The sequence below is a fragment of the Ruditapes philippinarum genome, unplaced genomic scaffold (assembly GCF_026571515.1).
Source record: "Ruditapes philippinarum isolate M1 unplaced genomic scaffold, ASM2657151v2 ctg9650_1_1_1_1, whole genome shotgun sequence".
Lineage (NCBI taxonomy): Eukaryota > Metazoa > Mollusca > Bivalvia > Venerida > Veneridae > Ruditapes > Ruditapes philippinarum.
In genome coordinates, this window is record NW_026863301.1 from 13,193 (window position 1) to 30,109 (window position 16,917).

Genomic DNA, 16,917 nt, shown 5'->3' on the forward strand with positions numbered 1-16,917 from the left:
GGCTAAAATTACGAGTACGAAACATTCCGGATACTAAGTGAAACACCGCTAAATATTATCCTTAGACGAAACAAAAAGCGAAATAAAAAGACGAAAGATATCATGTGTTGAGACAATGACCATGCAGTACATGTTTGAAAACGAAATGGACTGAGGGTAGTTTCAATTGTGCATTATGGAATCCAGGGTCTGTCAAATAGGAATGCCCTGCTGTATCAAACATGTCTTATTTCCCTCGAGGGGTCGACTTGTGTCTGCAATTTTCATGTAATTTTGCTGTTTTTTAATGCTTCTCAGGGATCACTTTTCCTCCAGATATTTGTAACAAGTTGCCCCGTAATTCACTTCAGTGTTGTTTTATTTGTCTGATCCTTCGGTGTCATTGAGTTCGGCACTTTGAAAGTGTTGAGAATTGAGTACCGCTCAGGCTTGTACAAGGGGCGTGAGGGATCCTGCACTTTTTCAGTATCCCTCATGTAGAGACTCAATCAATCTGAGTCTGCAATTTTCATGTAATTTTGCTGATTTTTATGCTTCCGATGGATCTTTCCAAATAGGAAATTAGGGAGATCATATTTCAGAAATAATTATATTATTTTAACCATTTTCTTCATTTATCATACTTTAAACATGTGTAATTATATTACATTAGTCAGTGTAAAAAGCTCACCAGAGCTTATGTTTATTGTTGATGTATCCGACTTATAAATAAAATTTACTTAACTTGACTTGAAAATTAGGATGATAATTTACTTCGTTTCGTTTAAGCTGTAATGCGCATATGTTAATTCCCCTCTTGAAAACCTATGCATGCGAAATAACTCACGCCAGAAGACTGCTTTCCCGGGTGAGGTAATCACTTTTAAAACAGCAATAAATTGTGGATTGTGGAAGTGGAAAGAGAATCTCGTCATTTTTTGAATCCAAATCCACGATCTCATATTAAGGAGTCCGATGCTGTACCCCTACAACAATCTTCCTCAACAAATAGTTATGAATTTTAAATAGTTACCCATAATGAAGGGAATCAACATGGAGAAGGACTTGGTATAGATCGATGTCATCTATTTATTACTATTCTGAAACATGATTCAGTGCTATAATATATACATTTGTAGTTGTAAAAATACTACTATCATATAATGATATTTCTAACAGATGTTTTTAGATATTTATTTAAAAAAAATATTAATCAAAAATATTCCTCTTACTATTAGAAGGTTTTAGAAAATAAAGATTCAAATCATAGAACTTCTCGCTTGTTCCCACAAATCTACTGGTTCCGATGACATGTCAGATATGTTACACCATTATTTCAGCCATTGTTTTGGTACGAGTATCTGTAAAAGGTAAAGGTCTTGTTTATTATAGTGTCACCCCTACTGAAAGGGCCAGCCATTTCTGACTTATGAGACACCTTTTGCTTGCATACCATATACCTCCCAACTCCTACCACTATGCCAGGCGCCAGGCGGATAGAAATCGGTAACCATTCATTTTAACTACCTCGCCGCTCACGAAGCGGCCATTTCAGAACAAGACCCATGAGAAACATTCATCCTCAAATTAACGCTCCCGTGGGGCTCGAACCTCAGACCTCCCTATCTGAAGGCGGACGCCTTAACCACTAGGCCAACGGTACCGGTATGTTAAAAGTAAGGTCATCTGAAAATCTGTTAACCCATTACGTGATATACACGCCTTTTAACGCCTTTTTCACCCCCCCCCCCCCCCTTTTTGTTGACTCAAATGTTGGAAAAATGCCTTATTTAGGCCCCCAACACTTGTTTTTGTTTGAGAAATGTTGTTAAAAAAGTGACCACTTTTCGGCGTGGTCCCCCGACCAAAAGATACATCAGGGGGTTGCCAGAAGGGGGATGTGCCCCCTTCTGTTTGGGGGGTTTGAAGGGGGCGGAGTCCCCCTCATCGCCAAGAAAATTTTGGACTTGTGAGAGGCTATAAATGACCCCAGATTGATCATAAGGTAACGTGTAACCAACGCTGAAAAGCATTTGACTCTATCTCAATCCATTGAGAAGTTGCAGCACTTTGAAATCAATTTTGATGGAAAAAATCAACGCAAAATTGTGATTTTTGGCAATTTTGAGATGTCCCCTCGTTGCCATGGTAACAGAAAATTTAAGCCTGAGCATGTTGTTGCAAGGGCAATGGTCCAGTCAACATTTGTGCCAAGTTTGATTAGTGTTCAAGCAGTTTTTATAGTATTATAGCAATTTGAACTTGTAACGGGAGACTTTTCAATGAAAACAGCCATTTTTCATAAAATGCCCATGAAGTAATGGGTTAATATAGCTCCTCTTTTTTTGAAAAAAAAAATGACAAGAGGGGATTTAGCAAGTTTTAATTTATATTGTTTTGACAAAGATTTTTATGAAGATGATATATTATCTTGTTGAGAATAACTGTTCATGTCTTCCTTTGTTAATACCAGTCTTGATATAGCCAAAATTTGTATTCCACTGAAAGATCAAATCAGGTCATATATGGATGACGGTCATCTTGCTCAAATAATGGTATTAGACATACTATTAAAAAACTTTTGATACTGTAGAGCATGATATTCTTGTGATAAAGCTTTAAGGGTGTATGACCCTCGAATTTTACAATCCAATACCTCCGATTTCTCAGAGTTACATTAATTGTAAACTGCTAACCATGTATTTTTGTATCGCCTGTCACAAGGAAAAGAAATATATAGGGTTCACTTCTCCATCGACTCTTTCTGCCCGTCCGTCCGTCAGTGGATAGGGATAGGGGCCATCTAGCTGTAATTAAGCAGCACAAATAAAGAACAATAGAAATCATTCCGTAACAACAGAATAAGGGATGGCCCTTTATTACAGAAGAAAGAAAAAAATGGCCCCTTTATCCATTTCAGGCGCACGTCTGTCTGTCCGTCACAAAACGTGTCCGGACTACTCCTCTATTCCAGTCTGATTTAACATTATCCAAAACTTAAAGGATTTTTTTGTTTGTTTGTTTGTTTGTTTGTTTCATTAAAACGCCTTTTCCCAACAGTATTTCAGTCATATATATAGGCTTTGAAGGAATGATCACTTTCAAATGTAGATGTTTAAATTGTCTGCATTTTCCAGTTCAATGATCTTTGTCAGAGTAATGACCCTTTAAAATTTTATATTTAAGTTTGTCCGGCTATTTCTCTAACACTTTTAAAGCAATTTGAGTGAAATGTTATAGGATTTAAATTGCTATCGCATATTGAACGAGATTTTCGGTTGAACAAAATAAAAGGTATTTAAAGTCCCAAGTTGAATGATTTTTTGGTTGAATTAAATATTTTTGTCTCGTCTGCTACACAGTAGCTTTAAACTGTCCAATCACCCCCCTCAAATTGGCTCAATACACCTGCTTAATTACTGCAATTGTCACATATTATCGCTGATCGCTTTTGTTTAGTTTTCCAATACAAGTAAATATAATCAGCTATTAAAAAAGATATTTTGCTGAATTCTAAATCCGGTTATATTTGCTATACAAACAACAACAACAAAAACAAAAGCCATTTCAATTATTCCGTACCGTATATCGGAAATTAGTAGTTTAAGCCACGCCATTTGTCTCCATTTGTTCCGCCATTTGCATTTACAAAAATGGAAAAGGTGAGTAAACATTGTGTTATAAAGTCTATTTTGTTAAAAATATTTGTTGACAGGGACAGAAATTAGCATGCTTTGAAGAGTTTGACATTAAGATTTATTAAAACTTTTAACTCCGTGTCTCTTTGAGTTGAAAACAATGTTTATCAGTATACGATATGTCGATACAAAATCAAATGTAATCAAAATGATTATCGGTTTGTCGGTCAACACGGTCCTATACCATCTCGGCACAGGTCAAGTGAATTATGGTGGTTTCATCGAACTACCGGTTCGGCGAACTTAATTTATGAAGAGGTGCGAAAGTGGTTTCGTCGATCTTATGTTATATTGTAATTAAAGGCAAAGTGGACATGGTTCATATATACTGGTTGGAGAGATAACTCCGACAGTAAAGGTTTTTTTATCATCAATATTTTGTTATACATTTTTAATCATTATTCGTTTTTTATTATGTATCATATACGTGTATATATTTCTATGATGCTGTTCTTTTTTTGTATTGTGTAATGCTTTTATGTAAATATTACTATTATACTAAAGAAAACAATAATTTGAATAAATAATAGGTTTAAATTTTCAATATCTTGTCTTTAATTGCATGAAAATGTGTGATAAACCATGATAATTGGCGTGCCCATTATACAATAGATATTGTTTGCACTATATAAATTAAGTTCGCCGAAACCACTACCTGTTTTATTATATAAGGTCAGTTCGCCGAACCTGTAGTTCGACGAAACCACTCTCACTCGGTCAAGTCGGCCCTCTAATAAAAACCTATTAGTTAATAATCTTAGCAAATAATCATGCTCAGTGACAAATTAGAGAAACATGAAATATTCAAAGTTGTGATGAACTAATCAAGACTAAAAATATCAGAAATAAGCAAAACATATTATTTTGATTATAACACAACATCAACAATAAATGCTGTCATATCTGATATTTAGCTAAACTGCGCCTGATTTGTTTTCGTACTTAATTTCAGCCTGTCGTATTTTTAGTGGTTATGTCACATGTATAATGGTTATGTCACATGTCTTAATGTAGAACATCAACGGTGATTTTATTGCATAATAACACACTCTTTCATTTCTTCAATAGGGGAAAATCCGGGTCGTGTTAGAATGTTGTAATAATTTGTATATCAGATTATGTACATGGTTGATTCCAATTTATTTAATAATCACTTGTTTTCTGTGAAACACAATTATAAAAAGATATGAAGATCTTTGAAGAAAAATAATGAAAATGATTTTCACTGTTTGAGTCATCTCGTCTCCTAGTCATATCATCTATTTTCTATTGTTTTAAATACTTGATATATTAATTTATTATCAGGAATTTCCATCTCAGTATATAATAAGTTAGACAAAGTCTATTAAATAAATATTTTGACGTCTAAAGTTAAGAGTCTGAGGCCATCCTTAAAAAATTGTTTGTTTGCAGTAACGCTTCTCAGAATTTTCAGTGTGGGTAGGTAGGTCGATTGTTTTTTAAATTTTTTTTTTTGCATGAACTCTACATATACTACCTTAGACTAAACAGCAAAACAAGATCACCAATGCCCAATGTAGCATTTGTAATGTCTTTGTTAGACAGCTTTTCCATAGGCGCTGCCATGTTGAATTAATAAATTAATGCAAAAAAATAAACTACAGCAAAAACAAAAACACTGGGATTTTCGAGAAAAAAAATTTTGCTTTGCCAGACCCTAAAAAATAGTTTGGGTAGGGGCAAATTTCGTCAGTCGGTCGCGTTACTGCAAACAAACAATTTTTTAAGGGTGCCCGTGGCCTGAGATAAATTTTGGTCAGTGTCAGATTTATCCTGCACATCTGTCTCACCCTGTGACATTTGGTGCCCGGCGGAGGACCATAACTGCACATAGCTCAGAGTTTAATTCAAAATTTTAATTTTTCCTTGTTATCTCATTCAGGTGTCACCATGCAAATTGGAGTTACCCGAAGAAATTGCATCATGGACTGTAGAAACTACAGTTACCTCTCCAAGCACAGGGACAACAACTTTTGAAGAAATGGATTCTACACCAGACACAGTAACACAAACAGTTGAAACTGTAGAATCTGTCCCTGACATGGTTACAGAGATTGTTGCAGAAACTGTCACAAATTTAGAACCAGTCTCAGAAGCTACAGTTGTAACACAGTCTACTCCATTAACAAACGAGACCCAGTCTACACCGCTGACCCATATTAAGACACCATCAGAAGCTTCAGCTATAGCCTTTGAGTCATCTGTTATTGATTCAAGAGTCTCGCCATATGGGGAATCAACATCAACAACTTTTATGGAGCCCTCCCTTTCACCGGGCATTCACTATTCTACCCCAAATCTGTTACATGGGGAATCAGTTTCCATAAATCATAAGAGATTGGGGCCAAACAAGTATAGTGATTTAAATTTTTACGGGGAAGCAAAAATTTAAATCTTTAAAATCTGTCGTCCGGAGTCGTCGAATTTTTAACAAATCCAACTTTAACTCAGGTAAATTTTGAAAAGTTTTATATGTGAAATTTATATTTTTGTGTCAAAAAAAACATTTTTTTTTAAAACCCAAAGCACCCCAGCTAGCTAAAATTTGATAATTAAATTGCATTTTAAAGGGAACACAAGGGGAAAAAAATCCCCTGTTGAATCTTCCCTTATATGACTTTGACCTTTAATTGACATTTACCTTAAAGGTCAAATGTTTGAATTTTAAATGACCTTCACTGACAATGTTAAATATGATATTTGAATTATATTTGTTACTTCAATGTTCTTCCTTGATGATGTGAATGACTTTGGAAGTAAATAAAAGTCAAAATTAAAAGTCAAGCATGGGCCCACTAGGCAGTGGCTGTTGGTAATATTTTTTTATTACATGCTTTTCGGTGGTTTATAGAAATATATCAGTGATATAAAACTGGTAATTTCACTGTTTAAAACAGTGAAATTACCACTTTGATAATTTCACTGTTTTGAATTTAAGCCCCTTACGTTGTTTCAGTAATATACCAGCGTGCACAGTACTGGGAACCAACTTAATGACGTGACGTCGTAAATGACGTCACGTTGTATTATTATTTGGCGCGTTTTTCATTCAGTATTAGGTTTAATGTCTTTTTAAAACGTTTTTTTGCATGTAATAAAAAGAAAATTTGTTTAGTTTAGTGTAAGATCGAAATATATTTCACCTTGTGACACCAAAAGTTCATATTTCACTCGTGGCTGCGCCACTCGTGAAATATACCTTTTGGTGCTCACTCGGTGAAAAAGTTTCCGATCTTACACTGAACTAAACAAATATCCTCTATATAATAGTATTTAAAAACATATATGTAACTTTAATTCAATTCCAAAGTATTTCAGTATTCTTTGGTCATTTTTTTGTAGGTAAACACAAGTATAGCCGGCTCAGAGAATTACATTCCCTCTTTAGTTTGAATCCCAGACCCAAGCTTTTCTATTTTCTGATTTCTTTTTCGAAAAACACTATCAAAAGTCTAGGGGGAAACCAAGCACTAGTAATTTAAAAGCCAGACGGACAAAGGTATTTAAAAAACATTTTTACTAGAAACCCGAGCACGATCCTAAAACGGGGACGATAATACTGTTGGGGAAAATTTGGGGTCGGGTGCCCGGCCTCAAACACTGTGCTTTTAATGAAAACTCAAATGGGGGAAAAACCCAAAAAGAGTGGGAAGCTTTTCCTTTGAAAGGGATTCTGAAAATTTGTTATCGTTTATCCATGATTAATGCAGATGAGGGGGGAAAAATTAAATCAAGAGGGTTGTTTTCCCATAAAGGGAAAAACCCAAACCCCCCAATTTGCGATTTTGGGCCCTTTGAAAGGTTCGGAAAAGGGCGGGAAACCCAAAGTACCAACATTTTATAGTTTGTAAATTTAAACATATTAAAAAAAGGGTCTGATGAGCCAGAAATAACGATTGAACGAAAGAAGGTATTTATATAAGATGTTTCGATATGTTACTTATTAAAATGTAAAATTGTTTATCCTTACACCTATGAGAGAGTAGGAAAGAGATTGTAATTTAGTCAGATTCTTTTAATGTGACCCTTACCTACAGTTCAATACCAGTAGTCGACTATACATGTATTTCACATTGAAATATCATTGAGTATTATTCTATGCATTGTATAAAGATGCCATTGAGTAAAAAATATATGATATATGCCTTAAATCAAGTTTTTGTGATCAAGATTATTCCAGGGAATTACGACTTTCAATTTTACATGGCCAAGTGGTTAAGACTGTTGACTTCAAACCACTTGTCCCTCACCACTGGGGGTTCGTATCTCAGCAGGGACTTTGGATTTTCATGTGAGGACACCACTGGGTTCGAATCCCAGCAGGGAATTTGGATTATTTCATGTGAGGAAGCTATCAAGCTAGCTTACGGAACATCGGTGCTTCTACTCGGGTGCCTGTTCGGGTCTGAAATAATGCATGGATGGACACCTAAGATTTTCCTCCACCAGTAAAGCTGGAATGTTGCCATATGACCTATAATGTGTTGGAGTGATGTAAAACCCAATCAAACAAACAAAGAAATTTGTTATTTCAGGTACACATATGTCCAGTGTGTAAAGCTAAATTTAAGTCAATCATGGACTTATACAAGCACCGTGTTGAACACAATGAAGATATGAAGTCTACCTTTAAATGTCATGTATGTGATCACATAAGCAATAATCCTGTCGACCTTGAAAAACATAAAATAGCTGAACATTCTGCTAATAAGTAAGTACAGATTTTTTTACAGTCAAACTTTGTTTGCTTATACTTAGAAGGGTCTGTGCAAATTTGTTTCGAGAGATCAGTAGTTTGAGCTAGTATATTAAAAAGCATTATGGTTTTATGGCTTAAAGCTGCATGCTCTCCAGATGTGCAAAAATATTTCAAGAAAATCAAACTTGAAAAAATGAACTAAGATTTCAAGAAAAGTAAAAAGATTTATGAAACAAGAAATAATTTTAATGTTTTGTGTGATTAATGACTTATGTTTTATCACCAAATTTCTACTGCATGACTCACACAGCAAAAGCTTATTCAATCAACTTGAAATCAGCTCCTAAATAGTGCTACGCATTAGAAATAAGTAAATCTGAACTTTAGTCAGATTGGGGCTATTTTTTCATTATTTGACCTGGATTTGGTTAGTTCACATAGATTGTAAGTGCCGTTTGCAATGTGTAAAGTTTTTGTTGTTCACTTCACAATATTTAACTTTAAATACATTTTCATAATTTTCATGAAAATTAGAATAAATCTGGAAGCATGCAGCTTTAAAGTTAAAATGTATATATAAGTTTAAAACGTATTCATAAAAGAAAACAAAGTGGCAAGATGTCATCATGTGGTTCTTATTTTATTTTGTGAAACAAAATTTAGTTAAAATGTTCTTATGACATCATTTTGCTGACTTCACTTGTCCACAAGGATCAAAAGCTCAGTGAAAGCACAGTGTAAAGTTTTTGACATTACAAATTTGATATAACAAACAATATAGCGTTGATGTAATAATTCTGTTATTTAGCCAACTCTTAAAGATCCTGTATGTTTTGTGATTGATATTGTTACTGTGTGTATACGATGATGATGATGAAGTTAAAGCTTAATGAGGGTCCATCCGCCCTTTCGGGCACAAAATGCAGCTTGCGCTGTCGAGTACGGACCCTGGACATGTCACCAGTCATGTCCTTAAAGAGTTAATTTTGAAGTACAAAGTGGTGACATATATAATTTTTTTTACTGTGTGTATACGTATGTATGTAGTTAAAGCTTAATGAGGGTCCATCCGCCCTTTCGGGCACAAAATGCAGCTTGCGCTGTCGAGTACGGACCCCGGACATGTCACCAGTCATGTCCTTAAAGAGTTAATTTTGCAAGTGTACTGTGTGTATACCACACTTGCAAAAAATTATATATGTATATAATTATGCAAATAAAACAATTTTCAAACATCGAAGAATATGTAAAATGTGTACTGCAAATATTTGTGCACATTATATTTAATCAATCAATTGCATGCATTCATTTCTTATTGGAAAATTTGACTTAGAATTTATAGAAAATAAATTTCTAATTACCTCCCTTTATTTCCATGAAATGTTAAATTGGGTTATATCTTTATAAATAATGCTTATTAGAACTAACAATATTGACAAATCTTAATTTGAGCATCATATTTATGGAAAAAAACATGAAAAAATTGTGTTACAGAATCTTCAGGGTGTTCACTAGCCATGAAATCCTGAGAGTCATTTTGACTAAGTTTTACCGACTACAAGGCCAAATCCCCATTATTTTAACAAAATTTGACCCTCCATTTAAAATCCTGAGGGTCAAATTAGGCCTTTTGGAAATTTGAAGGGTCAAAGAGTCCTTTCAAGGGTCAAACGGACACCCTGATCTTTGACCCTTAACCTGCTTGAACCGAAAGTAATTAGCCATTACCAGCAGTATTGAGCAAGACTAGCCTGCATATTATGTTTACTGTTGGTAGCTCAGATTTATTTATTTGATAATGAAACACTTGGACTTTGCATGGTCAAAGCAGGGCAAAGCCATTATCAAAATTTAATACGCAGGTTAATGGTTACAGTAAGTACATAGGGACTATAACCAGATACTCATTTAAGTTTTATTTTGAAACAGTTCTTTCACTTTGAATAAACAAATATTCATCAAAGCTGAGTGAGTGAATATATAAATATTCATCAAAGCTGAGTGAGTGAATAAATAAATATTCATCAAAGCTGAGTGAGTGAATAAATAAATATTCATCCAAGCTGAGTACATAAATAAGTATAGATTCAAGTTGAGTGTATAAATACTATTAACTTGTGTTTCAGGTTATATAAATGCTCCATATGTCAGGACACATTCACACTCCTACACAACTACAAGTGTCATTTGAGAATCCACAACAGTATTGGTCCATATGTATGTAACATGTGTTACAGAGTAAGTATATTATACAAGGTTATTACATGTATGATGTAAGGTTTATACAAGGTAAAGATGTGTATTGTTTATACAAGTTTATTATATGTTAGGTTTATATAATTTTTATCAGTCTTAAACCGCACATAACATTTTAAATATAACTTGGATCTTGAATGTTTAGTTTTCACTTTATTCTTGCCGTGCAACTTTTTTTCGGGGGAAAAACAGCTTTTTATTATAGATCACCTGTATTTACCTTGTAATTTTTCAGGTGTTTGATAAAAAGTCACAGTTCATCTCCCACATGGACGATCACGAGTTTGCTGCCACTAACCCATACAGACATCGCCTCCAGTGTAACATTTGCGACAAAATATTTTCTGAAATCGGTAAACTGAGGCGTCACATGCTTACACACTCTTCAAAAAAGAATCACGTATGTGAAATTTGTAAGAAGGGATTCATGGAACGACATAAGCTAGGGCGTCACATGCTGTCGCACACAGGAAAACGCGATTATCAGTGTCCCGAGTGCGAGAAATCGTTTTCACTCAAACATAATTTAACCATTCATATGCGGATACATGAGAATCTACGACCATATCAGTGTCTCGTATGTAAGCGTACATTCATTCAGAAGATAGTTCTGCAGAGGCATCTAAAGATTCATCAGGACTATTTACAAGAACAGTCGCATAAGTTCAGTCAGAAATATGTTAACTGAAATTTGTATGTTTGTGTATTCCAAGATGTGAATAAGATCAGAGTTATTCCACTTCCAATTTTATAACAATTTTAGAGTTATTCCCCTTCATTTTTAATATCAATTTTGAGTTTGTTTATAACTGTTATAGTAGTTGAGCTGTGATTATAATGTCTTTCTTTTACCTTTATTGAAAAAATGTTGTATTATTCAAAGAAATGTATTGAATCATGACTCGAATGATGATATAATCTGGATTTTGGTGCTTTACGTTATTCAACATATTTTGCACCTGTTGTAATTGTACACCCTTATGACAGTTATCTATTTACACTGATTTCTTATTTCCATGATAAACTTAAAGTGGCATTATTATTATAGCCATCTGAGTGTAAATGGTCAATGAACAGAGGAATAAAAATAACTAAACGTTTTTCTATAATTGTGTTCGTTTTCATATACATGTACTATGAAAAACTCCTGATTTTACTAGAATTAAATGGTATATATAAAACAAAAAGAAAAAATTTCATACACATGCTTTTTTTAATTCAATTTTATCAAAGTTATATTAAAAATTAATTCTATGATGATAAGCTATGGAGAATATTTGAGTTATTAAATTTGATCCTAATCTTGATCCTAATCCTTAACAAGCATTAATACACTTGTTACTATATAATGTAACAAAATTGCCTATGATTTCAACTGATTATGAGTGTCACGTGACCTATTATGAGTTTGCGGCCCGGGGCGAAGAACTAGTTTATCAGCCCGCAGAACATGTGCACGTGCACAAACTGAAACAATGACGTCATATTTTACGTCATCAAACAGTTAACTGTAAAAGTGGAAGTAGGTTATCAGCACGAATCGCTTTATTTTATTATGAGAGCTTAAGCGTATTTCGTACATTGTCAAATACATTTTTGTTACTAATGAAATTTGAAGGAATAATATGACAAATTCATTCCGAAAAAAAAATGAAAATAAAACTTGTTTCTAGATCCTACAGTAGTGTACTTTTAACACACAAAATGTCAACAACTCTGTAGAAGTTACTGAAATGTTAAGTAAAGTCTGCAGTAGAAATGCAGACAGGAATTTCAAGGTAAGAAATGTCAAAGACTTAGTATTTATTAGTAGAAAAAAAATGCTACTGTTAAATCTACCAAGTGTATTAAAGACATTAATACACGTCATAGTTGTGCCAGAAGGTGATAATCGGCCCTGAAATGAATAATGCCCTCGGGCTGAAGCCTGTGGGGGCCATTATTCATTTTGTGGGCCGATTATCACCTTCCGGCACAACTCTGCCGTATGTATTAATCTCTTATTATCAAAAGAATCATGATTTTAATGTTGCTGCATCCTAACTTTAATAATGATCAATGCAGCCCCCAACCCCACCCACTGTCTTTCTAGGTAATACAAATTTTAATACATAGAAGTAAAAGCAAGTCTTAGTAAGCATGAGACCAGGCCAAAGGTCAAGGGTTAAAGATGTAAAATATCAGACTTTTGCTTGAATCATGCTGGTGTTTAATTGATGTTAACTACTGTCAACAACATTATTTCATTACATTTGGTAAATGATGTCTAAAGACTTAACTGTGTGAATAAATATACCTGGGAGAAAATTGTACCTTTGTCTTATAATAAGTTGATGTTCTAGTTATTCCACTGTGTATTGTTTCTGTTAGAATAATGTATTATTTATTTTCAACTTGTTAAAAAAAATGACATTGCTTACAAGTTTGATATGGCTATCATGAATAAATGATGTTCTTTTCTTCTTTCATTGTTTGAGAACTCAGGTGTTAGATTTTGCAAACTCAATACTTTCAAAGGACACTCATTACTAGTGTATGGCCAAACTAAACAGTTTTTGTTGAAATGTTAATACTGTATGTATTAAAATAAAAAAGAGGTACTTGACTATATATTTTTTGTTACATTTAAACATAGATTAAGATTACAGATATAATAACTATAGCTCTGTGATTTAAAAGAACCACAAGAAATGTTTTAATTATTATGAATAGCCGACTTCAAATCACAAGGTTCTCATCACTGTGGGTATGAAACCTTGCCAGGGACTTTTTGCTCCTTTCCTTAACGGAATCTGACCATATTTAATGTAAATAATTAAGCACTATAGCTCTGGATATGGGTACAGTGTAACTTCTGAAAACCGAACACCTGTGGGACTAGCCAAAAAGTTCGGAATTTGGAAGTTTCCGGAATTCAGAAGTTAGGAATTATCTGAACAAGTATCAACTGTTTTATATCAACTGTTTTATAGTAAGACATGATAAAAATATATGAAGCTGATTAAATTAATTAGATAGCAAAATTATAGGAATTGTACTATTTTAAATTTCATTATCACCTATAACTGAATTTGCTGATATAATAGCATAATGTTAATTATCACAATTTATCCTTTAGTATATTTCATATACATGTAGTACCTGCTATTTACCTGTATATTTTCATTTCATCACATTATTTTCTCAATTTCTTAATTTTCACACTTTAAACAAGTGTTTGATATGCTTGACAGGTTGTAATTCTAATAGGTGTCAAGATAAATGGGTACTTTTAATTGGAAGATACTGACATTTTAAAGGTTTTCAATTACAAGTATAATATTCCTTCACACCTTTTTATGCCCCCACAAAGTGGGGGGCATATAGCGTTGCACTTGTCCGTCCATCAGTATGTACATCCCGAAATCTTGTGAACGCTACTCCTCTTAAACCGGATGGCAGATTTAAAAGAATTATGGCCCTTTGTTGATTTTTTCATTATATACTATATAGAATTTTTGTGAACGCAACTCCTCTTAAACCGGATGGCAGATTTTGCTTAAACTTCCAGGGATGAACAACCTTAATGTGTAGATAGAAGTAAAGGAAGGAATTTTTGCTGCGACCAAATTTAACAGAATTATGGCCCTTTGTTGATTTTTTCACGATATACCATATAGAAATTTTGTGAACGCAACTCCTCTTAAACCGGATGGCAGATTTTGCTTAAACTTCCAGGGATGAACAACCTTAATGTGTAGATGGTAGTAAAGGAAGGAATTATTGTGCGACCAAATTTAACAGAATTATGGCCCTTTGTTGATTTTGTCACTATATACCATATATAAGTTGTCAGTGGGGGCATCCGTGTCCTTTGGACACAGTTCTAGTTTAATTTCTGGATTTTGGAAGTAAATTTCAATTGATATAACCCAAATTTTACCAGAAAATCGTTCGGAATTCAGAATTTAGAAGTTCCATAATTCAGAGGCTTTGATTACATAGAAAACAGAAGGAGAAATTTCGGGACCCTGAAAAATGTTTGGATTTCAGAAGTTTCCGGATTTTAGAAGTTCCGGAATTCAGAAGTTACACTGTAGTACATAATCATCATAATCAAAGGGCTATTTCTAATTTACCAGTCGATCTATTAACAGACTCTTTTCCTGGACTGGTTTACTCAGTATCATGCAGAGGCTTGAATATGCTTTTTCTGTGTGTGTGACCAAGGGTAATTTATTGAAAGTGTCTTCATGACCCAAAGTGTATGCTCTGACACATATTATGTACAACAAATTACCTCAAGGAATGTAGTGTTTTAGCAATCTCCTACGCAGTGATCTCCCCTTATCAGTTCATAGATCTCTGCCACCACGGTACGATATATCAGAATTTCAGATATTATATATTTTTTAGCTTTTGAATTAATTTTTCATTATTTTGTATACTTTTGATATTTTTTTGATAAATTTAAACGGACGTAGGTACGAAAAGTTAAAAATAAAACAGAAAGAGAAAAATAACGTAAGATTTTCTGTGTAACAGTCGATATTTAGATTTGAATTTCAACGTTGTAAACGTCTTGAGACTTTCATGATCATGTGATGTCTGTGAAGGCAGTGAGTACAATTCTGCCAAGGGAGGTAATCACTGTAAGGAGTTTGGTGTTTTAGGTGACATTACTTTTATGACTGGAAGCTAAGCAGGGATCCAGGCTCCAATGAATAAGGATCTTGTACCCTACATTACTATTTTTCTCTTATTTGAAAGACCAGGGGGTATTGGGGCTTAAACCCTCCTCACTACCCCATCCAATGATCCGTACCTGGTTACAAAGGGTTTAAAATTCAAACTTACATAAAAATAGCAGAAACACATATGTTCATGATAACATGATAGACATAAAGTGTCAATTTTAAAAAAGAGATGCATAGATTTACTGTATATATTTAGAATCTAATGTCCGACTATGTAACCTAAAATAAAACAGAATGATATTTTCAGTTTTGGAAATAACCTGGGACATCATATAATAATATGTCCCAATAAAGATTTAAATCCACTTTCTATTTCCCTTAATTTATATATTCGTGCGAGTTCCAAAATAAATGCAGTGACTGCTTTTACTGCTAAAATGGCATTGTAGGCATATATACATAATGTAGGTGTTGATAATGAATGTTTATTTTGAATTTAAAGTAAATCCATGAAGAAATATGAAAGTTAATGATTAATAAGAAAAATTCAAAGTTTAAGGAGGAGATAATTCTGGAAATATGGATGCTGAATTTATAAAACCTTGTCATATTATAATGATGTGGGAGTTTGAAGTAACTCCTATAAGGAATGAAGAAGTTGGAGTAAAATATATCAATTTCTCAACAACAAAAATCTAAGTTCAAGGGGGTACATAATTCTGGAAATAGTCTTGCTTAAGAGTATTGAACCTTCTCACAAATGATTTGAGTGATAATAAGAAACATATACGAGTATATGAAGTTTTGAAGTAGATTCGTTAAGAAATAAAGAAGTTAATAAAAAACAACACTTTTATGAAAATTCTAAGTTCAAGGGAGGTAATTCTGATATTTTTTGTGCTAGAGATGTAAACCTTGTCACATATAATGTGTTTGATGACCAGAAACTTATATTTGAAGTTTGAAGTAAATACTTTAAGAAATAAAGAACTTATAGTGAAAAAGTCTAAAAACTAGAATCATGAGGTTGCCAACGTTTGGCAAGTACCGTATGACAGCTCTTAACATACTCCCTATGGTCAAGATTAAAATGATGGCATCATGTGTATAATTTCCATACTGCCATCTATCCATATTTAAGGTTCCTTAAAAAAAATCAGTTCTTTATGACTAATCACAATTTTTGTACCGCTTAAAATGTTTCTGTTATCATATCCTTACAACATGCCAAGTTTAAAGAAATTCTATCTATTGAACAGTTTTATTTTGCCTATATAATGTATACTGTACACTCCCGAAGACGTCTTTAAACCGGTACAGTAGGTGACTAATACATGGAAGCTTTTAAATCACATATCTAACTTGTAATTTAGGCATATCAACCACAGATATACATACAAACTCCATGACAACATGTAAACAAACAAGAAATCCCACGATTTCAAAATAGAAAATCTACTTGAATTTTCAACTGAACAACTATGGTAGTCACGCGTTTATATTCGTGGTTCCGCGAATAATGAGAGGCTCTTATTTATCTACACAGTGCAAAATGGGAAGAAGTTGTTGATTATCCAATGGGTGAAGG

General features: G+C 33.6%; 2 protein-coding genes across 2 annotated transcripts; both read left to right on the forward strand.

The window, feature by feature from the left end:
* The first annotated feature begins 3,528 nt into the window (after window positions 1-3,528).
* LOC132721778 (uncharacterized) lies at window positions 3,529-6,090 on the forward strand. The gene is made up of 2 exons (XM_060706156.1): window positions 3,529-3,641; window positions 5,581-6,090. The coding sequence occupies exons 1-2, from the start codon at window positions 3,633-3,635 to the stop codon at window positions 6,088-6,090; spliced, it is 519 nt and encodes a 172-aa protein (XP_060562139.1). The 5' UTR covers window positions 3,529-3,632.
* Window positions 6,091-7,570: 1,480 nt separating this feature from the next.
* On the forward strand, window positions 7,571-11,762 carry LOC132721776 (zinc finger protein 808-like). The gene is made up of 4 exons (XM_060706154.1): window positions 7,571-7,608; window positions 8,234-8,409; window positions 10,524-10,635; window positions 10,889-11,762. Exons 2-4 carry the CDS (start codon window positions 8,276-8,278, stop codon window positions 11,339-11,341), a joined length of 699 nt encoding a protein of 232 aa, XP_060562137.1. The 5' UTR covers window positions 7,571-7,608; window positions 8,234-8,275; the 3' UTR covers window positions 11,342-11,762.
* The last annotated feature ends 5,155 nt before the right edge of the window (window positions 11,763-16,917 follow it).